The sequence below is a fragment of the Tricharina praecox genome, assembly GCF_024521635.1.
Source record: "Tricharina praecox strain CBS 144465 chromosome Unknown BZA05scaffold_9, whole genome shotgun sequence".
NCBI classification, from domain to species: domain Eukaryota; kingdom Fungi; phylum Ascomycota; class Pezizomycetes; order Pezizales; family Pyronemataceae; genus Tricharina; species Tricharina praecox.
Genome location: NW_026250411.1, coordinates 1,238,018 through 1,262,109, shown reverse-complemented (window position 1 = coordinate 1,262,109; position 24,092 = coordinate 1,238,018). Strand labels below are relative to the sequence as shown.

At 54.5% G+C, this 24,092-nt stretch overlaps 5 protein-coding genes across 5 annotated transcripts; 4 read left to right on the top strand and 1 right to left on the bottom strand.

The window, feature by feature from the left end:
- Positions 1–235: 235 nt before the first annotated feature.
- On the top strand, positions 236–783 carry BZA05DRAFT_473374 (uncharacterized protein; the record flags this gene model as incomplete). Its single annotated transcript, XM_051488066.1, has 2 exons — positions 236–379; positions 595–783. The coding sequence occupies 2 exons, from the start codon at positions 236–238 to the stop codon at positions 661–663; spliced, it is 213 nt and encodes a 70-aa protein (XP_051340607.1). The 3' UTR covers positions 664–783.
- Positions 784–2,120: 1,337 nt separating this feature from the next.
- Positions 2,121–3,625, top strand: BZA05DRAFT_278259 (putative serine dehydratase domain-containing protein). Its single transcript, XM_051480300.1, has 2 exons — positions 2,121–2,319; positions 2,375–3,625. The coding sequence occupies exons 1-2, from the start codon at positions 2,134–2,136 to the stop codon at positions 3,443–3,445; spliced, it is 1,257 nt and encodes a 418-aa protein (XP_051340606.1). The 5' UTR covers positions 2,121–2,133; the 3' UTR covers positions 3,446–3,625.
- A 2,132-nt stretch (positions 3,626–5,757) lies between these two features.
- BZA05DRAFT_278171 (S-adenosyl-L-methionine-dependent methyltransferase) lies at positions 5,758–7,899 on the top strand. The gene is made up of 11 exons (XM_051480299.1): positions 5,758–5,972; positions 6,090–6,130; positions 6,218–6,259; positions 6,339–6,402; positions 6,493–6,506; positions 6,581–6,769; positions 6,822–6,831; positions 6,898–6,915; positions 6,978–7,010; positions 7,065–7,564; positions 7,620–7,899. The coding sequence occupies exons 1-11, from the start codon at positions 5,865–5,867 to the stop codon at positions 7,696–7,698; spliced, it is 1,098 nt and encodes a 365-aa protein (XP_051340605.1). The 5' UTR covers positions 5,758–5,864; the 3' UTR covers positions 7,699–7,899.
- On the bottom strand, positions 7,876–9,687 carry BZA05DRAFT_395519 (uncharacterized protein). The gene has a single exon (XM_051483449.1). It carries the CDS (start codon positions 9,349–9,351, stop codon positions 8,101–8,103), a length of 1,251 nt encoding a protein of 416 aa, XP_051340604.1. The 5' UTR covers positions 9,352–9,687; the 3' UTR covers positions 7,876–8,100.
- Positions 9,688–12,794: 3,107 nt separating this feature from the next.
- Positions 12,795–13,275, top strand: BZA05DRAFT_468737 (uncharacterized protein; the record flags this gene model as incomplete). The annotated part of the gene is made up of 2 exons (XM_051487861.1): positions 12,795–12,983; positions 13,153–13,275. 2 exons carry the CDS (start codon positions 12,795–12,797, stop codon positions 13,273–13,275), a joined length of 312 nt encoding a protein of 103 aa, XP_051340603.1.
- Positions 13,276–24,092: the final 10,817 nt, after the last annotated feature.

The following is a 24,092-nucleotide window of genomic DNA, read 5'->3' as shown; positions in this document are numbered from 1 at the left end:
ACGTCTCCTTCCTTCGAGCAGACGTATATAAACCCGTTTCATCGATCATCAAGGACAATCATCCAGACACTTTTAACAACACCCAAGTACAGCACAGCATTCCATCCAGCACGATCAAACACCCATATTCCATTTCGAACTAACGACTCCAAAAACATGCCTAAGTACAGCGAAGGAGCCCGCGTCGAGTATCACCCCATCGGTGGTCCGTATCCAGCCTCCTCTTGCCGGGACAATGCTGACACATCCGTTCGGTGTGGTAGGTCGCACCGGCACCTCCACCAGCGTCGGCAAGATCGAGCGCGTCCTCACGGAGCCCACCCAGGCCGGCGATGCGCAGGTGACCGTTCAGGCCAGCGAGAAGGATCCTAGATACGAGGTACGTCAGCGCCGGTCATCGTCCACCCACGATCTGCGATCGCGGTACCCCGACCACCGCTCCACGTCCAGTCCCCCCTCCGTGGCGAGAATGGACAAGATACGTGTGGCGATGAGGGCAGCAGAGTCCGCAGCGGGGCGCACAGGCGCGGAGGAGGAGGCTGTCGAGTGAACATGTAATGAGAATGGAGACGCTGATGCGAGTATTTCTGACAGATCAGAAATGAGAAAACTGGCAAGGCGGCTGCTGTCAAGGAGGAGAACATCGAGAGCGTCATTGAGTAAGAGCGTCATCGATTGGAGCAAGTCATCGTTGTCTTGCTTAAATGGAAGTCATGAGCTCGACTGGGAATTTCCTGTATAATAGCAATAGCTTAATAGTCCCTTGAGTTCATGTGACTTTGGTCACGCCTTTTCGCCATCAGATGTGCATGCTTTGTCACTCGCTTTAATTGCGTTCAGCGTGCGTACATTCATCCGCTTATCATCATACCACATAGCAGGACCAAGAAACGAATGGGCGAGAGCAGCTGGTAGAAAAAAGAGCAGAACGGTCAGAAAATGCGAAAAGCGAAGGTGTGGTGGCGGCAGACTCCCAGCTATTCCTTCCACCCAACCCCTCCTGACCTCATCCCTAATGCGAGCTGGGGCACAGCATAAGATGGTACCAAGAAAACGTCCCCGATAGATTGGGATGCGTTCGGCCCAGGGCGGAAGAAAAGCGACGGAAATCAGAGCGCCGGGAGTGGGAAAAAGAATCGGGCCGGGACGAGGAGTTGGATTGGATGGTCTCCTTGGTTGGAGGATGGACAGGCTTGTACTTACCTAGTGGCTCTAACCGGTCTCTGTCTCTTTCTCATCCTTTTTCTTTTTATTTCTCGTGCTTTCCTTCCTTCTTTTTTCCCTTATCCCTCTCTTTCCTCCCTTCTTTCACTCTGTCGTCGCTCTGCCTTCCATTCTGTCTGTCTTTCTCACACTCTTTTTGTCTTCGCTGGATAGGACGGGGCGGAGAGCCACCGTGAACCCACATCCAGCTTACGGCCAGCGGTCGGACACGGTGGGAGCGAAAACTGTACACATGCAACTCATGATCTCCCAACGTCGAGCGCAATGAAGGATGAAACGAAACAAAATAAAAGTAAAAAATCCGCCTATCATGCCGTTTATCCCAGTCCACGCCCGTTTTCTTAGAATTACGTAGAATTCAAGCTTTTCATCGATCCAAGAAGGTTCGGGCCACACAAAAAAAGCTGTAAATATGAAGTTCAGAGTGAAGTCGAGCATAGCGCTTCCGCATGTTCTGGCTTTAATCGATAGGGTGCCGTATATGGAGTAGTATCATCGTATGTAGCCTGTTGTGGGCAAAGTCATGCGGAGGCAGCGGTAGGCACTAGTTACCGCTGGTAAGCAAGTTCTGGAAGCAAAATTCTTCGCAGCACCACGGTTCCGGCGGCATTGGCGTGGATTATTGGCGCGGTTGGGGAAGTCTCCGATATGGTCGGTGTTGAGTGCGAGAGCACCTCCTTCGACGGCCGAGGAAAGCGAGGAAAGCACGAGAGTCTGTCGGAGCCTTTCTTTCGATGCGTCATGAGGGTCCTAAATTCGATTCGATACCTAAAAGTTAAATCTGTCGCCGCTATGAAAAGCCCGCAAATTAAAATTCTCCGAGGGCACGTGACTGTCATGCACCCACGGATGACATCATGTTCGCTTCCCCGCAGTTCCCGCTTCCTCAAAGGAAAACACGAACCACCCATGAGTGCCCTCTATCCTTCGGCCGACGTATCGTCGCTCTCCCAGTTCATCGGCCGTCCGCTGCGTGAGCTTCCAACTCCATGTGCGATCCTGCATGAGCCCACAGTGCGTCGTAACTGCGCTCGTCTCGTGGACGTCGCGCAGCGCCTGGACATCGGCTTGCGTCCGCACGTCAAAACGCACAAGGTTCCTCATCCTCCTGAAACTCGCGGCGACATGGCTAACCTGCCAACCCCGCTAGACCACCGAGGTGACGCGACTACAACTTTCGGGGCTCGGCACGGGGAATGTGATCGTCTCGACCGTGCGTGAAGCCGAAGCGCTCGAACCGCTCGTGCGCGACGGGACCGTAACGGACATCCTGTATGGAGTTCCTCTTGCACCCTCGGCGCAATCGCGGCTGCTCGCTCTGCGTTCCCGCAACCCGAGATTGACCATCTCCGTGATGATCGACCATCCGGCACAGCTTCCCGCTCCACCGACCGAAGGCGGTCCGTTGAGCGTTTTCGTCAAGCTCGACAACGGGTACCATCGTGCGGGACTGGCAACCACCTCGGTCGAACTGAAACTATTGCTGGAGGCGATTGCCGCAGCGGAGAAGACGGGAGCTGTGTCGCTGGTTGGATTCTACTCGCATGCTGGCCACTCGTACAGCAGCACCAGCGCGCAGGAATCGATGCAGTTGCTGGCAGTGGAACTCAACACGGTTATCTCCGGGGCCCAGTTAACGGCGCACGATGAAGAGCGGCAATTGGTCCTCTCGGTTGGCGCCACGCCAACGGCATTGAGTGCTTCTGAAATCAAAGGGGTCGTGGCAAATCTTCAGCAGATAGGCGGAGGACAGTGGAGATTCGAGTTGCACGCAGGCGTCTACACGCTGCTGGATCTGCAGCAACTTGCGACACGGCCAGCCGGTTTGGGTCTCGCCGATGTCGCGCTTACGATCATGGTAGAAGTGGTCAGTGTGTATCCTGACCGTCGGGAGGCATTGGTTGCATTCGGGACGACTGCTCTGGGTCGCGAGCCGGGTGGGATGGAGGGTGTTTACCCCGGGTGGGGGCTTGTGACCGGTTGGAAGGATGGAGAATCGTGGGATGGCGTCGCGAAGAGTGGATGGGTTGTCGGAAGGATCAGCCAAGAACATGCCATATTAACAGTTGAAGGCGACGGAGAGCCTATGGAGTTGAGTGTGGGTATGAAAGTTAGGGTCTGGCCACAGCATGCCTGCATTGCGGGTAACGGGCATGGGTGGTATTTCGTGACCGATGGCGATGTGGTGACGGATGTGTGGGTTCGGTGGAGAGGTTGGTGAGGATTACAGCTGAAGATGACAGTCTTCAGTTACCTAACGCCTTCCGCTCGTATAGAGCAAACATTTTCTGCTTTTTTGGTTGAGTCTTGAAACAGGTGACCCCTTAATGAGAACTACATATTATGTACATCATCACCATATCATCATCGCAATCACAATCCCATCATGCGGGTCCTACATACCCGTTCGAGGGTATCGCATGCCACCGTGGTCATCATCCAGTAAGAATGATTCCCAGATAGGACCACACCTCCGTCGAATATATCTATACATATCTTTGAGTTTACGATCCCGGGCCACCACGTTTGAGGCGCTTAAACTCGTTCGCGTACCGCGCTGGTATCGTCTCCATCTGACACGTCATTTCTGGAGGCCGCTGCAGGTTTCAAACGCCGTCACGATACGGTCGACCGCTGTCACTTCCGATTGGCTCAATGGACTGTTGAAAGACATGGCTTGAACAGAGAAAGGCATGCCGTAAACAGAGAAAGACATGCCGTAAACGGAGAAAGGTTCAGAACCGTCGAATCCTCCTCGGCCGGCCATCATCCTCCTCGATTGGCATTATCCTTCTCGACCGAATATTACCCTCTTCCACTGGCCATTATCCTCCTCGACCGACTATTGCCCTTTTCCATTGGCTATTATGCTCTCGACTGGTCATTATCCTCCTCAACCAGCCATTATCCTCCTCTACTGGCCATCATCCCATCCCCTTCGACTGGCAAGATGTCGAGGCTCGGCGTGCAAAGCGGTGTCCAAGATTCGATCGTGGAACCGATCGATAGCTCTCACGCATCTAGTTCTGGCAGACTCGCACCGTATGCACCGTATATGACCCAAGTGGTCAAACACCGACAACTACCGTACCTAGGTCGGACGGGCAAGGCTCCCACTTTTCCACCAATCCTGCCCTCCATTTTAGCACCACTTGCTCTGGTTACTAGCTCAACAACTCGCAGAGTACACAACCGATCATGAAGTAAGGACTTGCCTAGCCCGCCGCATTTTGGAAATTTTGTAAGGCTAGAGTCCGGGTTGCATGGGGGGTGGAGGACGCCGGATTAGCTGGGCAGTACCGAGTTGGCAGGTGTAGGCTAGCGAGGAGGCAAGCCGGCTGCAGAGTCCAGGGTATATCTGTCCTTAGTTAGCATCTATCTCCTCCTGCAAGCACCGGTCTCAGTGATGATGTGTTGACCGAACAGAAAGCGGGGAAGCCCCCACGAAGCCAGCAGAGAAGGGCTGTTCTCCTCAGAATGAGCACAATCTGGACCGAGGAGTCGCATCGAGAGCAGATATCACCGGTGCGGGAGGTGGAGGAGGAGGAGGAGGAGGTGGAACAGGGCGACGACTCTGGTCGGTAAGAACTGGGGGAAACAACGGTCGGAATGTGAGAACGGAGGACGACGGATGACGACGGTCGGTAAGAATTGAACGGCCCGGCGGTAGGTATGTTTTGGTCCCGAGATGGAGAACGAGCGTAGGTAAGTGACAAGGCAGACTGGCCGATCGTTCCAGCTACCATACATCTTCTGCGGGAAGGGGCACTGGTGGCAGTACGCAGAGTACTTAGAGTACCGGCATGTATATAGGTCCACGAATATCAGATACCGGGAGCGGATAAGGTGGTGGAGCGCAGGCAGGGCGCATCCACTCCATTGGGGTTACACACGAAAAAGCAGCTGGATCCCGCCAGCTGGGTTTCTTGTGCTGCTTGCGTTTTCTCCAGGAGGAAACCCCCCGCCGCCACCACCACCTCCATATCCACCTCGCTGCAGAATCGGGTGCATCGCTTCGTATGTATGATACCTGAAGATACCTATCCCCTTGCGTGGCTCTTACCGCCTCCACTCAATCATCGAGCACCAGACCCGCCTACCGGGCTGCACAGGGAGGCAAGTAAATACCTGTCATCCAAATAATACGTGCCATATTCGTGGCCGACAAACGCCCACCTTAGCTTCAGATCGCCACTGCTATTCGGCCTCACCGTTACCATCGTTGGCCCGTACTCCTCTTCTTCTCTTTCTCCTCTTCTCTCCTCGTCCTCGTCCTCCTCCTTCTGCCCTCCTCCTGCTTGTCCTCCTCCTTCGGATTCTCCTCCTCTTGCTTCTGCTTCCCCCTCCTTTTCCTCCTACTCCTCCTTGGACTTCCCTCCGGGCGCAAGGTCCGTTCCGACTCCCGATCGTCCCACAACCTGGCATCCTCTAAAACTTCACCTTCGGCCCCTTACCTGTCGCCTCACCACAGCCCCCCAACAGCTGCCCCACCTCTACCGTACCCTCGGGACGGCTACCACATCCCCCCCCCTCCCTTCGTACCTACACACTCCCACACCAAAAGTCCCGCAAACTCCGCGCCATTCAATCACCCGCTGAGCTCCCTCAGTATTCTTACCCACTCACCACTTCCCTGAGGCATGGCCGCAAATTATTACGGCAACAACAGCGGCATGAACAGCTCGAGATCTTCAACCGACAATTCGGCGGTGGTGGGAATCGATCCCATCGCAGTCGATCCTAGGCTGGTATGTGTGGACTTTCCCCCTCCCCCCTCCCGAGCCCTCCCGTTCAGCTTTTGGTCCCCCACAGAGTGTAATTTCAATCCCGCAATCCACTAATAGAGCTGATGCATGGAACTTCAGGCCGATGCCGACGACGAACGAGCCCTTGATTACCTCATGGAGTGAGTGATTTCCCAGGTGTCCCAGTAACCAGGTGCTCGGGACTGGAGGCATGAGAAGTGAGCTGATTGGATCCTGACAATAAAAAGTGGTGATACCTTTTCGGTAACCTCGTCGATCTACGATTACCGGTATGTTCGGCTAGGACTGGACTACTCAAGCCATATAACTTGTAACTGTACCGCCGGCAACTAATACCACTATGGTCAGCTACGAGAACGGACGGACGTACCATCGGTACAGGGACGGAGCTTACTTAATGCCCAACGACGAGGTTTGATTCTCTCATTTCTCCCACATGCCTCCATCAAACCCCACAACCTAACTCAACCCAATGACTAACACATGTTTCTCTTTGTTCCAGATAGAAAAAGACAGGTAAAACTCTTCGCCCCAACGTTTCGGCCCGTCCCGCTACCCTCCTTCCGACCCCGAGCTGACTCAAAACAAAGGTTGGACATTGTTCACCACATGTACCTGGTCTTCCTTGGAGGACGGCTCACCCTTGCTCCGATCGACAACCCGGCACGAGTGCTGGATGTAGGCACCGGTACTGGGATATGGGCTATCGCGCTGGCCGACCAGCTCCCCAAGACCTCACAGATCATCGGCACGGATCTGTCGCCTATCCAGCCCGAATGGTAGCATTTGCCCTTCCTCCCTACTTACCACCTGGCTGGCTAACTTTCTCAGGGTTCCACCGGTATGTACGCCCAAGCTTCCCGCCGGCTCAGGTATTTCCAGCTGACACAGCCACGAATCCGAGTAGAACTGCCAGTTCGAAATCGTAAGAAAATCAAAATCAAAAACTCCTACACCCTACATGACAAATCACTCACAAAATGTCAGGATGACGCCGAGAGCGAATGGACATTTCCCCCCGTTGGTCCTTCATCGTCCCAACCCACTTCCGGCACAGACTAATCTCACACGTAGAATCACTTCGACTTCATCCACTCCCGCCATCTCAACCTCTCGATGCGCGACTGGAAATCCTACATCGAGCGTCTATACCACCACACGACACCCGGCGGCTACATTGAGATAGTCGAGCACAACATATCCGCGCACAGCGACGACGGCACATACATACCCGGGGGTCCGGTGCACGTCTACATGGAGAAGGTCGGCGCCTGCGCTGTGCAGTCGGGCTTACTCATCCATCCGGCGCCGGCGCTGAAACGAATGTGCCGCGAAGCTGGGTTCGTAGATATACAGCACACGGTCAAGAAGCTTCCGTGGGGTCCATGGGCGGAGGACGAAACTCTCAAGGAGTTGGGACGATGGGCAAGACTGGTGCTGATGACGGGCCTCGAGGCGTATGGTATGGCGCTGATGACGCGAGTTGGTGGCTACACGAGTGAGCAGGCGGCGGCCGTGTGCGATGGCGCGCTCAGTACGCTCAGCGATCGTAGTGCGCATATCTACAACTACCAGTTAGTACCTCCCGTCGCATCAGGGTCAGCTGTATCTGATTAGCCCTTTCTCAAGCCACTTCATCGTGGCACGGAAACCAAACGTCGGAGAGGTAGTGCCTCCTCCTGGTCGACCTTCGGGGCCGAGGTCATAGCGATTGAGGGAGAGTGAACCGATGATTTTTATCCACGACGATTCAGGCGGGACGACAAAGGAGAATGTTGTGGGGAGGCAACTGCAATGCGGAATGCAATTCGACAGTGGCGGTGGTTCAGGGAGACTCGCAGGCAAATGTTGGACATGATATCATGGGCATTTAGGATCGTAGGATAAATACATGACCACTACCATTCAACTTCATTGCACATACCACCATCTCCCTCATACGTACGCCACCATGCACGCTCATAAATAAATACAGAGCCCCATCCATCATGCGAAACCATATAAAACATAAAACGCCGCACACCCCTAAACGCCGAAAATGCCCGCACAGAAGAGAAAACAAGACAGGAGAGAAGAAAAGAAGAAAAAAAAACCGAAACCCTTCCAGCCATCATCGCCCAGCACCACTAGCCCTTCTTGCTTTCCCCAGTACCCCCTCGCTGACGCGTCGAGTCCACCTCGTTTCAGGCGCAGGCGCAGGCGCCGGCGTCGTCTCCAGAATGGGCTCGGAAACCTTCAAACCAACTCTCGTAGCCGCGCGCTCAGCCGCCTCCTCAACCTCCCTCCTCCACTCGACCGAATCAGAGCGATTCAGCATTGAATTCCTGGGCAGATACGGCATCGACACTATGCCGTGCCCATACGGCCCCTGTTCCTCCTCCTGCTGTTGCTCCTGCTCCTGCTCCTGCTCCTGACGGCGAACCTCCGGCGGGAAGGGGAACGGGAACGCGCCGATCACTGGCGAAACCGGCGACACGGGACTCCACAGCTCCGGGTTCTCGTCCGGCCGCACGGACATGGGACGCACGTATTCCTGTTCGGGCGAGACCACGGGGCTGACGTGCGCGCCCGCGGTAGCTTCCACGTCGAAAGCGAAATCGAAGCCGCGGGATTGTCGCGGGGGCATCGGCTCGTGCTCCTGCTCCTGCTCGTGCTGGTAAAGAGGTGCACCCGGCGGCGGCGACGGCGTGGTGCTCGTGCTCGTGCTCGCGTTCCCGCTCGAAAGATTGTGCCAGCCCTTGGGCTCGACGAATTCCCTCGTCTCGGAGTGCTGATGCGGCGTCTCCCGCCGCTGCGAGCGCCGGCGGAGGAAGAAGAATACCGCTGCGGCGACGAGTGTCAGGAAGATCAGTACGCCCAGGACGATGCCGGCGATTGCGCCGGGCGCCAGGCCTCCACCCGACGACGAGCCTTGCCGCTGCGCATCTTTCTCCTCCATATCATCAACATCCTCCACGGCCTGCACCGGAGCCGGCGTCGTCGTCGGCGTCGGCGTCGGGCTCGGACTAGCACTCGAACTAGCACTCGGCGTCCTCGCAGGCGGACACACGCCGGCCAGGGCCTCCTGGAAACCAGCGTCCTGATTAGCCTCGGCGCCGCAGCCGTCCCAGACGCATCCCGCGATTTGGGCGCGGATCTTTTCGGCGCTGGTCTCGGCCGCGGCGACGGTCGGGTTCGTGTTCCCCGCCCACGTCTGGCACGACGAGAACGGCGCGGAAATGTAGGCTGGCAGGAAGGTCGCGATGCAGCCGTGCGCGCAGAAGGGGACGAAGTAGAGGGTTTCCGGGAGGTCTTGGGCGTGGGTTGTCGATATGGTGAGAACTGCGGCGAAGAAGGCGAGAAGGGAGCGGGGTGGACGCATTTTTCTGTCCGGTGGGGAGTTTTGCGGAGAGATTGGGAGAAGAACAGAAGAAGAAGAACAAGAACAAGAAGAAGAAGAAGAAGAGGGTGGGCGGAGTGGGCGGAGTGGACGATCTATGAATGAATGGATGTACGATACCTGTCGTATTCTGGGTATCTATGTACGAGGTGTGGATGGGGCACTGGGCACTTAGCAGATGGATCCGGCCAACGGATGCACATAAGACGACAAAGACGGACGACAAGTAAAATCAAGTGGTGTTGAGAAGCGGAGCAGAGAGGCTGCAAATAAGCATTGTCTTCCCCACCCATGTAATAATATCGGTAGATACCCACCTCCCTTGTACAAAGGCGTGGAAGGAAGGGTGCGCGCGCCACGATGAAGGATGGAATAATAGGTCGCCAGCCCCTCCTCCGTTCGCGTGTCACCCTATACTAGTACATACCCGCCCAGTGATTGGCGGGGACGGTTTCGCGTAGAGATATTGCGAGTGTGCTACAATAACGATTCTTCAGGCCAGTGCTGAGTGCACTGGGTACATACCGTCTAGATACTCTATTATCGCAGCCTGCCGTCTTGCCTTGCCTAACCGTACGCAGTGCATGCTTATAGTTAGTAGTAGTAAAGTAGAGTAAAGTAGAGTACATAACTAGAGTAACTAGATGGATGGATTAGGTAGGATAGTCACGGAATCGCGGATGCAGGCGAGGTTAAATTTAGCAGCGCTGAGCTGATCGGTCGTACAGGTGACAGGATAGTTAGTCATGTAGAGTACTATATACCTAACCTAGATACTAGAGTAAGTACCCTGAGGCTTGAGTCGGAAACACCCACCACCACCGGCTTCCAGCGGTTGGATGGATTTTATTTGTACTCTCTCGGTAGTGTGCGGAGTTGGCGATTCGGAAGAGAGAGGGGACATGTAGGACCTAGGTACTATGTATGTAGGAGGTAGTCAACCGATTACTTGTGCATACATACCTGCCTGCCAGCTTCCCGGCGGCAGCGCGTGCGGGGCAGTGGAGGTGGTCTGGAGAGCTGACTTTCACCACCACCACCACCACCACCACCACCACCACCACCACCACCATCAGTTCCGGTGAAGGTCTCGCTGACTTTGCGTTGCGCCCGCATGCTCGCAGCTCGTTGATTGAGCATCTGGTAGAGTAAACTGCGATACGGTCGCTTTACCGGTAGTGTAAAAGGCCTTGCATATCTAGGTACATACGTGGGGGCTACGAAGGGCACACTCGTGAGATGCTGAGCAAGCGGAGTGCATCGCCATCATCATCGTAATTATAATTATTATCACCAGACACTCTTCGTGAGCAAAATCTGATGGAGATATTCATACCTTCGTGCATACCTGGGTACCCAACCTGCATACTGGGTATAGAGTACCTACACACGGTCGAACCTAGACCTCGACCACAATACGGACCTGTCCCTGAAAGAAAGCGATTCGGTACCTCCGAACGGCACCTGCTGTACATACCTACATAGTGTGCTGCCTTCCATCGTTCCCTTCCGATCCTCGAACCGCACCATTCCCCCACCATTCCCCCACCCCTGGCGCTTCGGTACCGCCGAAAAGCTCCCACCAGCGTTTCAACTCTAAGCGCACTCGATCCTCTCTCTCTCTCTCTCTCTCTCTCTCTCTCGCAATTTCTCCTCTTCTCCGCTTCAACGTTTCCTGCAAAAGACGTGTAGGCACATACGTACGTACGTGTTTGAAGCTACGGTCCTGCGGGCCTACAGCACGTCAACGAGGATCACGTATATATCCGGTGAATTAATCGCCTGTGTAGGCACTGTAGATACTAGGTATATACTAGGTAACTACCCTTGTAAAAAAAGGGGGGTTTTATAAACGTGAGCGGTGGGCTGGGAAATGATTGCGCGATCATTAGATTTCACAAGCGGCCCCGCGGTATTGCGCAACTATTCCGCAACTATTGCATCTAGAATAACGTGAGCCACGTAGAACGATGCGGAAATAATATAATGATAGACAATACACCCATTTTAAATTGTAAACTCAGCAAAAAGCCAGACAATGTGTGAATTTTCATACGTTGATCTAACGCTTAAGTAAACAGGAACTGGTGGAAATATAAAAACACAAGTTCGAGATATATCGTTGGTGCTCACTTAAGCGTTTTCTTGGCATTTTTCTATCGTTGTCGTCACGTTTCGACAATTTAAACGTTGTCTTGGCATTTTTCTCCTGTTTTCCGGTGTGGGGGAGCGATGGGAGCTGCCACAGGAGGGTGTAATGGGAGTTTGGTGGGGGTGGGGATGAAAAAGGACTTAAGTCATCCAACAGGAATGACTGAGTCAATCCGTGAAATGACTCAAGGAATGACTTAGTCAATTCCTGCAATGACTAGTCATCGAACAGGAATGATTGAGTCAATCGGCGAGATGACTCTGGTAATTACTGAGTCAATTCACAAGATGACACCAGGAATGACTTACAGTAACAAAAATATAGGATTTTATCTTGCTACAGTAAGACGGCTGGTGGGGAATAGCGTTACTGCAGGTGGCTTGGATGTAACCGTGCTACTGGAAAAAACTTAGATTGAAGACAGCCTGATTTGTAGGCAAAGCTAGCTTAACTGCTGAGCCGGAGCATCGCAATCGCCATCTCATCTCTTTTGCTGCAAATACTCCTCGCGAACCTCTACATCTTACATGAAGCTATCGTCACAAGCCGGCTGTTTTGATGAAGTTGAATGCCGATATAGATACTCACACCTTCCTACTCAGCGATCCTATCTCCTGTTGGTGTGGAGGAGCTGTGGGAGGAGGTACCGGCAAGAGGAGGAAGTGAAGGAGGACTCCTGTCGGCGGGAGAAGACGAATGTGGTTAGTAGAGCGCACCAACGTTGGCGGGCATGGCAGGCATGGCGGGGTCGTATGCTCTCTTAGCCATCTGCCGCTGTCACGATGACGGAGTCTCGTAGACGGGAACGTAGTGTATGAAGAGAATGATAGTGATGTAGCTAGCTACAGGGAGAGACTATATACTGTAGCTAGCTACGCTGAGTAAACATACCGAGTGATCTCTCATGCTCCACGGAAACCCGCACTCTCTATAGGGGTTTGGGTGACAAGTGATCCCGATTATAGAGTTAAATGGCCCGCAACTCGACATATTTAAAGAACAACTTCGATTTTTTTTCAATTTGTTGTAAATATCTCCTATGTAGTTAAAAGAAAGCGTTTAAGTGCATTGAAACGTTGCAGCATCTTTTTCTTGGCATTCTTGAACCATTCTTGAACTGTTAAAACATGGGAGCAGGAGTGCAACGTGTGAAACTGGGCTCGGGTTTTCTCGCTTATGCAGCATTTTTCACATTGGTCTTGAAGCATTGAGCACCTAAATGGATTTCTATTCTATGTACTAGTACTACCTACGGGGCCAGCGGCCAGCATCCATGGCGGCCAGCATCCAGTATCCAGTATCCAGTATCCAGTATCCAGTATCCAGTATCCAGTGTCCAGTATCCAGTGTCCAGTGTCCAGTGTCCAGTGTCCAGTGTCCAGTGTCCAGTATCCAGTGTCCAGTGTCCAGTGTCCAGTATCCAGTATCCACGGCGGCCAGACAAGCATTACTCTACTGCGAGGTGAGCTACCTATAAGAAACATGAGCTATTATGAGGAGCTACGGTGAGAGTAGTAATTGCGGCGAGGGGGGGAGTTGCGGCGAGGGAGTAGATGCGGCAGGGGAGGAGTAGCGGGGGGGAGGAGTTGCGGTAGAAGGGGGAATAGCAGTTGCGGTGGGAGTGGGAACAGGTGGGAGTGGGAACTGGTGGGGGAGGGAATAGCAGTTGCGGGGGGAAGGAGTTACGGGGGGAAGAGGAGTGGTGGGAGAAGAAGAAGAAGAAGAAGAAGAGGCTGTCACCCAAACCCCTATAGAGGGTGCGGGTTTCCGTGGAGCATGAGAGATCACTCGGTATGTTTACTCAGCGTAGCTAGCTACGGTATATGGTCTCTCCCTGTAGCTAGCTAGATCACTATCATTCTCTTCGTAAACTACGTTCCCGTCTACGAGACTCCGTCATCGTGACACCACTTGTACTACGGCTTCCAATTTTCACGGGAAAAGCCTGTGAACTGTATATCCACTCCCTCCGTTAAAAACTTGCAACACGTTTGTAAATCCAGCACAGAATGTGCAATGTTTTGAGTGGCTTCTATAGGTCAATAATTTGACATGTGTATAATTCTCAACTATCACGATGTGGTATTTACTTTTCCTACGGGTTTGAAAAAACAATAATGGCACAACAGTCGCTCCACTATTTAAAAAACCCCCCCTTTTTTTTACAAGGGTAGAGTGAGCGCAGAGCGTTGTAACTAGTAGTGAGCTGCCGTGACAGCCGCCAAACTTGTCATGTCCGACGCCCGTGTTCCCCCGCTCTACGTATGTAAACCCTAAATTCGAAATAGGTACGGTATCTCGGGTCTGCCGAGCTGTATATATGTATAGTACCTACATAGGTACCTATTAACAGAAACAGCCTGCATGCTTGAACTTTGAAGGAGAATCGTTACCCCGAGAGCAGGACTGTCCTTTGCGACCTGATTCGTCACTCGATTGGTCGCAAGTTACGGTAATCCTGTTCCGGAGATGTGGTTGTGGTGATGGCGATGATGGCAGCGGTGGTGGTGGCGGTCAAGGCATGAACTTCCAAAGTCTTCCGCCCCTACGTACTCTACTCTAAAATTGCCGATCTCCGTGGGCCGCGGAGGTTATTTTCACTGGGCGGCAACTAACCATACCTAAATCCTGATTCGGCGCAGGTGGCAGGAAGTCGTCGGCTCTCGGCTCTCGGCTCTTGGGCACTGGCGATCACTGATCACTGATCAGTGATCGCTTCTCTAGTTACATATAGTTTTGTTTTTGAATGCAATATACTACGTTCTTGGACAGTGGAAATGCAATAGGAGTAGTGGAAGAAGAAGAACGTCTTTTTTATATGTACTTTGAGGCTGGAGGCAGGCGGAACTTGAAAGTCGGTGTGAGGACACCCGTTTACCGTACCGCGCACAAACTGATCTTATGTACGTAGGCGCCAAATTCCAAGCCCGCTTGGAATTCCGCGAAGGACATCTCGTAGACATGGGCGGTGGACGAATAGGATAGCAGGCGTGAGTTGTGATGAAGTATAACTTACCTGCTACTAATGATCATCCTGCACGCGGCAAATCACTTGAAATACCGTAGGGTTTGATCACGAGTGCTCCATCGGAGTCCGGACAGTACGGATCGCCATTACACCAGTGAAAAAGTAGCTTGGAATGATATCTTGAATTATATCACAGACCATCACTCGCCCCCTCAGCGCGCGGCACCATTTTCAAATTCGAATGGAGGCTTCAAGCGCCGTCACTGCCTCCCACAAGTATAATTCTCGGAAAAGAAAAACCCAAAAACAAGCCTCCAAATTTCCGGCGACCCCGCCCTAGGTACCAGTGCATACCAGCAGCCAGCTCCGGACGTCCCGGGGCGCTCGCGCTCATTGGTGCATACATTGGTGCATACATTGGTGCATATCACTCCACTACATATCATAGGTAGTCTCTAGTTCGAGGTACGTCGAGAAGCTCGGCAACCGCGCTAGCGACGCCTTATGGTGGGGCGCGCCCGCGGTGTCGTGCGGTGTCGTGCGGTTTCGCGAGCGCTGCGGGAAGTGGGTCGACGTCTGGCGGAAGACCGATTACGGTACTCTACCGGGTACTCTGCTATAGTCTAACTATAGCGGATCGGTCGGGTCGGGACGGATAGGTACATAGATGGGTAGATGGGTATGTGTGCGGTTGGTTGGTTGGTTGGAGAATTTCAGGCTGAACTGGACTAGTTAGGAAGCGTGGGTGGCGGCTGGACTGTGTGTACTTACGCAAGGAGGACGGTTGGAGGACGGTTCGAGGTTGATGACAGGTACGGGATCGGGAAGAGAAGACAGCAGTGCGCTTCGGGTTGCCAATCTGCTGCCATTCCGGTGCCATTCCACCTACTGTGGGAACGAATGTTTTTCTGTGAGTAGTCCACTAGCCGCTCGGAGGACCGGTGGTGGGTACTTGGAATAGGTATGCGGTGCGGTAGCGGGTTCAAGTTTGGCTTTCTTTCTCTCTCTCTCTCCTGTACTGGTAGCTCCTAGACCCGAACATACCACTTCACTTCTCGCCATCTCGGGCGTTCCGGTGAATCACCTCCACGAGTCCTTCCAACACCTACGCCGGCGGATGATGGCGGATGATGATTATGGGAGGAGAAACACCGCTGGGCCGAATACCTACGTTACCTACTTGGTACCTAAACTACTCTGGTATTAGTGGGGCCAGCCTTCAAGAAGCGGACTTTGTACTTGTACATTTCTGAACTGTCATGAACTGTCATGACCTGACCCGGCATGATGAATCGTGAAAAGAAAAAAAAAAGAAAGAACAGAGGAAAAAGAAAAAAAGAAAGAACAAAGAGGAAAAAGAAAAAAAGAAAAGACATCAGCCTTCACCAAGCCCAAGCTAAGAATCTATCTAAACCTGCAAGATGGCAGCAAGGAGTATGCGCCGAGCTAGGACAGACTGCAGTGATGGACATCGGACGGTCAGGCGGGCGGATGCGCGGTATCGACGGAGCATACGTTCACTACTAGAAGTGCACATCATCTCTTGATATTTCATACATACACAGCCCGGAAGTGTCAAGCTCGAGCCTTGAAATGTGTCGGCGTCGATAGAGATGGGACGGGGACGGGTACGGGTAGTCTACCAGTGGGTACTGTAACGCCTCCTCATATGGTATCATACCGTAACGGGCATTCGAAGCGAATTCCCATCTTCTAATCTCTTTAATCCCCATCATCCCATCATCCCATCGAATGCAGTCCCCATTGTCCAGTCCAACTCCGCAGCCAGCCCACGCACGAGAGTGATACCCCATGAAGCCGATATTACCCCCCGCCATTACCCCCCGCCATTACCCCCCGCCATTACCCCCGTGGTTACACGGCCGGCCGTCGTAGACTCGTCACACGGCGCACACTATCGACGACGACGAGCGTCAATGAGCGCACGGAACTCTAAACACCGCGCCACCGGACCACCGCATCCATGAACCCGAACCGATTAATCCGTCGCGACAGGCGGGTGGGTGGTGGGGGGATAATAATATCAAGTCCATGAAGATCATCTTCGAGAGTCGAGGTTGGTTGTGGGTTGTGCAAGGCGAGAGACAGAAAGGTCGTGAAAAAGAATAATGAAGACGAAGCAGAGAAGAAGAAAAAACAAAGTTTGATGGGCGAGTGCTTGCCTACATCTTGCCTATGGTACTTGGTGATGCGCAGATGCAACGGCGATGAGATACCGTAACCAAGTACTGCATCATAGCTATAGGCAAGTAAAGTAGAGGAAGTACCCCCCACAGCTTACCACATCGAGCGCCTCATCTTGCTTTCCGCTTTAGATATTCCTTGAAATTACATCCCTTTTCTTTCTTTTCCCTTTTCTTTCTTTTCCCTTTTCTTTCTTTTCCCTTTTCTTTCTTTTCCCTTTTCTTTCTTTTCCCTTTTCTTTTTTCTTCTTCTTCCTTTTGCTTTGCGAGCACGAGTGTGTGCGTGATTGCGAACATCCATAACATCCATGACACCGAGAACTAACCGGAGTGTTGGCCACCGAAATGTATAATCCACCGTCGCTATTCTCCCTTTTGCCCTTTTGCCGGATGGGTATCCCAGCTTCGAACACATCCCGTATGTATGTAGGGTGGAGGGGCGAAGGGCTTGGCCACAGCTGAATGACATCTACGGCGACCCAAAGAGTCGAAGGACAGGTGGCCGAGTTGAAGGAAGGTAGGAATAAGCTTCAAGGAAGGATGGCCGAGAGGAAGCAAGCGGTCGAAGGCTTTCCGCCGCGATGCCGAGTGATGCATATGGTACCTTCTTATGTACCTATTGCACAGCCTTCGCACTGCCCGAGTATTTCGGGAAGCGGGCAGCGGGGCCCCACGCTGTCACCCCAAGACGTCGGATGGATGTCGGTGTTGCAGTGAGTCGGAGGCTCGGATTCGAAAGCGACCGCGGGGGGGATGGTGGTCCTCGTGCGGATGATGGCGAGTAGGAAGGATTTCCTCGTCCAGCGCGATGACGCACAGTTACCGGGTAGCAATCGTCCGAAGGGATGACAGGAAGGACGGGAATCGGTTGCCTACGTCTGCTGCAGCTGCGATGTGGATACATTCGGTGGGCATCACCACCTTGGTAGCTGAGTCCTCACCTCCACACTCACCCTGAAGATCCTTCACTGTGCGCACTCGAGCACGCCGCACTCTGCACTCCGCACGAAAGCGGCAAAGCCAGCCGCGCAGTCACAGCCAGCCATACTGCCTACTCCCGCAATATGTCCAATACCTATGTACAACATGCTGCGCACAACCTCGCAATCAAACGAGCACTCACTCAAACGAGCACTCACTCAAACGAGCACTCACTCAAACGAGCACTCACTCAAACGAGCACTCACTCAAACGAGCACTCACTCAAACGAGCAGTCAAAAGCGCTCGTTTCCCCATCTCCATCTTGCCTTTGCCGCATCTCTACCGCATCTGTATGATCTGTAGAGTATCTGTATCTTGCCATTTGTTTCATGCAGTTATCTCTCTCTCTTTCCTGCATTCAGCTTGCTGCTTCTGCAGTTGGTGCGCCCCTCCCACCCCCCCTCCCACCCCCATTCGAGCAACGCTCGGCAATCAAGCCCGTGCCCGTGCTTGTGCGTGTGCGTTCGCCAGCCAGCCGCCACCTTGTGCTCACTTGGCCCCCCAGCAACAACCCCCGAAACCAAACTCTGCTGGCGAACCACTATGTCGTCAGCTCTGAAGATCCTGGTGGTTCCCTCGTAGAGTAGCTCGGACATGGCAGGGGCTGGGGCCGGGGATAGCGCCGGGGTGGTTGGGGGCGGCGTGGAGGGGGGAGGGGGAAAAGATAAAAAGAGAAGGGAGGGGGGTGTGGCATCCACTCGCATGTAACTCGTAACTCGAGTACTGAAGAACCGAAAACGGGTGACGGCGAGGGATAGTAACGTGATCAATTGAAAAGAGATGCATGATGGTGATTTGATGATTTGATGAGGACCAGAGACCGACCGAAGACAGAAGTACTATCCTAGTGACAACAGAAACAGTTCAACGTTCAATGACCGCATCGGGTGTGCGTCAGGTCCCAGCTGGTCTCAATAAGGTCTCCTCTCTCCGGTGCTCACCGGTGACGCCAAGCTGCCTCTTCCTTCGCGCCCCAAAGTACTTGTATGGTATCTGCTCGAGTCCGGTTTGCAGATAGGCTATCTAGACACTCTAGAGTACTTGGCCAGGCACTCGACGTATAGTATTGTACATACCACGCACCTGGAGGGCTGGAGCCGGCCACGATATGACGCCGTCGGTAATGACACCGTCCCTTTCGCGATAGTCATGACGCCGTCGGTAATGACACCGTCCCTTTCGCGATAGTCATGACGCCGTCCGTAATGACACCGTCCCTTTCGCGATAGTCATGACGCCGTCCGTAATGACACCGTCTCTTTCGCGATAGTCATGACGCCGTCCGCCGTCCGCCGTCCTTCGTATCTCGAGGATGCGAACGAAACTACATCATGGTACATACTCGTACATACATCACATACGAAGGGTAGATACGGTGTGTACATATCTACACACACATACACCCGCCGCGCCCGGTAGATGTAGATGCACTCTACTTCCTAGCTATGCAGGTCTGTAGTTATACCCGGGCCAGTTAGCTACCCAGTTAGCACTTCAGTTTTTTCATCTAAGTATCTACTGCGATCTGGCCTGGCCTGGCCTGGCCGACGGTTCTATGTATCGTCCAAGTTAGCCTACCAGCAACCAACCAACCAGCCAGCCAACCAACCAACCAACCCCGGTCCCCAGTCGCCCAACCCAACCAACCCAACCAACCCAACCAACCCAACCAACCCAACCCAACCAACTCGCCCAACCCAACCAACCAAAACTCCCCAGCCGAAATGCGAACCACCAGCGGACGGCGCCAGGCCAGGCCGCCGGCAGTTGCAGACTTGCAGTTGCGGTGCGCCAGGCGAACGAAGTGTGTAAGTGTGTAGGTGTGTAGGTGCGCGCCCGGTCCCGTCCACATCAGGCAAAACCAACCAGTGCGCTCCACTCCTTCCACTCCACTCAAAAAGCTCCAATGCAAATCCTTCATCCCGACTGGATGCTGATGGAATAGAGGATGGAGGAGGAGGATGGAGGATGGATGGAGAGCACTCTAAATGCAGCATCCCGGATCTGAATCTGTTGCCACACCACACACCACACACCACACTCCCCCCCTCCCCCCACCGCCTTGTGTGAATACGACAGCAACGGCGGCATCCGATCGCTACGATATTCCGTATCGTGATTCGTGTCGTGCGGAAGACGGCACGGCTGTCGGCCGGTCGCTGGATGTCGGTAGAGTAAGTAGGTATCGCGGCTTTCGTTGCGTGGTCTCGGTACGTCAGGGGCCGTCAAGGAGACGGACAAGAATCCTACTCTAGTTCCGCTCGTATTGATCTGTATTCCGAATCATACCGCATCTACATATCTCCATGGACCTAACGGTCGTCCGAGGCATCCACAAAGCGTCCGACGACCTTCTACCGAGCCCCCTCGTGAGTCCTCTGAGCTCTAGAGGTCGTATGTAGGTACCTGTGTAGATACCTGTACCTGTGCTAGGCACCTTCTAACGATCACCGAGCTGTCCGCCTCCGAGAGTCCAGGATGTACATAAGGTAGCGCCACAGATGATCCAGAATACCGTTGCGGTGTTCCGCCGACGCCGCTGTGCCCACTGCCTACTAACTATAGCAACCACTAGTATACGTAGTATACATAGCAACGGCCGACGGCCGCATATATGTGAGGCGCCCTAATGTGCGGCAATCTCCGTTTTGGAGAGGGCATTCTACTGTACGTGGAGGCGGATGAGGCGGTGGTGGAGGAGGCGGCGGCGGCGGCGGCGGAGGTGGAGTGGAGGAGCTCAGGGGCGAGGCATTGGAGGAGCTCGGCATTGACCAGTGGCACGCACGATTGGAGCACGCAACGACGCGTCCCCGTGGGCCGTCCGCGTCTTGCATCCCGTATCCCGTATCCCGTATCCCGCTTGCAGCCGGACAGCGACGACGAGCCGGTCCGTGGCGGGCGGGCAGGCGGCGGACGGGCGTGCAGTGCAGTTGCAGGGTGCCGCACCGCACGCCTTCGCACGATCGAGCCAATCGTGCGACCACAAAAAAAAAGTGCAACTTCTTTTTTCCATTCTTTCTTTCTTTCAAGAGAGAGAGAGAGAGAGAGAGAGATTACTGGTAGCCAATGCCACCCCAGTACCCACTGAAGCTTTGGAACCGCAACTATTCGCGGGCCCGACCGGCGACAGCGACAGCGATGGACGGCAAAGACCCTTCGCTTCACTTCGGCGGCCATGGCAGCATGATGGGGGCGTTTTTTTTCTTTTCTTCTTCTTCTTCTTCTGCGGCCTTCCCGAGCCGGAAGAAGACGTGACAGCGCACACCACCACCACGATCACATTCCATTCAATCGATTGCCCCCGCTTACTCCGTACCAGCAGATCGATACCTACATACCTCGGGCCTTGCGCACTTGGCGCGCGAATGACCAATACTACTAGGTATACAACATCGCAGTCTCGGCGGGGCGGGGTGAGGCTCACTCCACGGAGCACCGGCGTACTGACGTAGGGTACGGGGTCTCCGGGGGCCGACGACACCAATTCAATTGTGCTTTGACGGTTCTGAATGAGATGTTCGGCAGCTTTCTGTATGGGACGTGTAGATACGTGAGCGTGGAAGCGGGGTTTGGGGGGGGGGTGAGGCGGGGTTGAGGGGGAAGGAACGGCGAGAGCGAACGGAAGTAGGCGGCACGAGACGACGACGACGGATTATGATGATGATGACGACGATGATGATGACGACATGTAGTGGGGCGGGGTGAGCGTCGGTATGGTCGTGTGAAGCTATCGTTCTGGTCGATGTTTGGTTCCCGACCGCAGACGTCGGCGTCGTCAAGCGCAGACTCAAGTGCGCCGACACCTATGAGTGGCCCATGGGTGCCTAGCGGAGCGGAGGTGAGTCGAACGGCGGTTGCTTTTCAATGCGAATGCTGCGGTTGGACGCGAGGGGCGCAGTGGATGGCGACGCGGGACTGGCAGTCGTTGCTCTGTTTGCATCGTTGGACCGTGACTGGCAGTCGGCTGTTGAGTTTCGCCTCGGTGGTCCGTGAGTGGAAGTCGGTTGTTCGGTTCGGTTCTGTTGGCTCTGTTGGACCGTGACTGGCATTCGGTTGTTCTGTTTGGCTCCGTTCGCCTCGCTTCGGTGGACGGTGACTGGCAGTTTCCGTTCGCATTGGTGGAGGGTGACTGGCAGTTTCCGTTCGCATTGTTGGACGTGATTGTCGCTCCGGACGATGCGGGGTATGGACAGAGTCGCGAGGATGTTGGGAGTCGTCGTGGGGTTGTGGTTGGGAGGGGCTGGGGAGGTGGGGTGAGGGGAAGGGGGAAGGGGGAAGGGGGAAGGGCAACCACTGCATGACTGACGGATGGGCAAACACGATGCAACCCGTGATCGCCTGGACAGCCCATCATAGCAGTAGCAAGTCAGTTATCGCTCTGCCGTTGAATCGTCGCTGATCCTTGGACCCTGCCATATATGTAGCACTTACATCATCTGCGCGGCAGCTCGATGCAAAGACCGCTGCTGGGCTCGATTGCTGCAACACCGCTCACCAATGACGAAGGTAAAAGATCCGTGGGCTCGAAACGACACTGCCGATGTCGCTTCACCGCTCCACCTCGACGGTAAGCGTGACTACCTGGCTGATGTACGCTGACCCTCACGACTGCCGTGCTGCGAGTGCTTCGAATGATGCGAACTGCGGACATGGGGCTCCATGGCCGGCCAGGCCAGGCCAGGCCAGGCTCGCTCTGGCCTGGGGGGATTCCGGCCGCCTGGAATCTGGATGCGTTCGACAAGCGTACCATGGCGGGGCCAGGCAGGGACACTGTGCTAGTAGTCTCTAGGGCACCGTTGACTACATCTTGCTTGGCTATGGGGCCACAATTCAATGATGGCGCGGGATGTCGACACCTCCGGGCCATGGAACGCCGTGCGTCGGGCACATGGTTCCGGGGGGGGGGGGGGGGGGGGGGGCTGCGAGAGGGAGAGCGAGCGAGCGAACTGGTCCGCAATTGCAAGTAGACACAGACGAGCGAGCGGACTGGTCCGCAATTGCAAGTAGACGCAGACGAGAACGCCGCTGGGGGTGGAGGCAGTCGCGCCGTAGGTAGAGTATCCATTGCCTGCCTGACTGCCACCTGCCTTACTGCCACCTGCCTGACTGCCACCTGCCTGACTGCCACCTGCCTGACTGCCACCTGCCTGACTGCCACCTGCCTTCCACATGCCAGCATACGGTGCTCTACTCTGGATGGCATCGTGCACGACAGCTGTGGCGCTGTGGCGTCCGAGATGTGTACCCTCTGTGAGTATCTGGTCTCTTACTCACATGCACGGGTGTCGGTGTAGTGCACGTTCGATGCCACTTCCAATGCATCTGGCCTCCGCTGCGACGTCTTCGCTCCGATTGCTCCGCTCTCATCTCTCCCTTCCCGTCCGCCTTCCCGCCTCGCATCGATCGACTCACGAGCCGCCGCTTGCCTCCAGTGCCCACGGCCCCGCAGTGCAGTGCAGAGCTCTTCTCGAATGGAATGGAAGCTGCCTGCATCGCACCGACAGCCTCGATGGACGGATGGGCGGATTGCTCGATGGAGCCAGGACTTTCCTCCGCCGCCGCCGCCGCCGCCCCATAGAATAATATATTATTTATATTTAACCTAGGGCCCTCCCAGCGCAAGTCCCACACGCACCCATCCATTCCATTGCTTGCCTAAAACAGCAACCTCGCCATCATCGAGGCACCACACTATCGCGCGCAACACAATTAACACGGCTCATCTAACCTCACATCCACGCATCCACAAATCAAGACATCCGCAAATCCACAAATCGAGCAAATCCACCCCACCCCCTCCCTCCCATAAAAATACCCTCCTCGCCACAATCCACAAATTCAGCCGACCCGCAATACACGCCCTACCTGCTCTACATCGCTCACACTCTCTCACCCCCCCCCCCCCCCCAACCCCCCAACCCCCTTCGGTCCATCGGCATCACTTGCATGCGTGGGCCTTGAACGTTGCACATCCCTTCTATATATCGGCCCCGTCTCGTCTCGTCTCCCCCCTCGTCGAGCACAGAAACCCAAACAAACCCATCAATCTACTCCTCCCAAGCCAGCACCCACATCGACCCCCCCCCCCCCCCCCCCCCTCCCCCACCAATCGACAGAGTTAGGGAGAGAGGAGTCCACCCAACCGCACGAGAGTCTCACCGGTTCAGCAAGGACGGACAGAGTAATCGCGAATCGACAGTCAACACACTCTCTCACCCCTCCCGCTTGCACAGCGATGCCGGACGCTTCATCGCCTGCGGTTTCCAATGGTGTCGTGAGCTCGTCGTTGGGCGCTACAGACTACTCGCACCCAAAAATGGCCGAGGCGGATGTCGAGGACGCGGCAAACGCCGCCGCCATGCAGGTATACCACAAGTACTCTCGCCTCCAGAAAAACCTCCAGCTGCAATTCGAGCG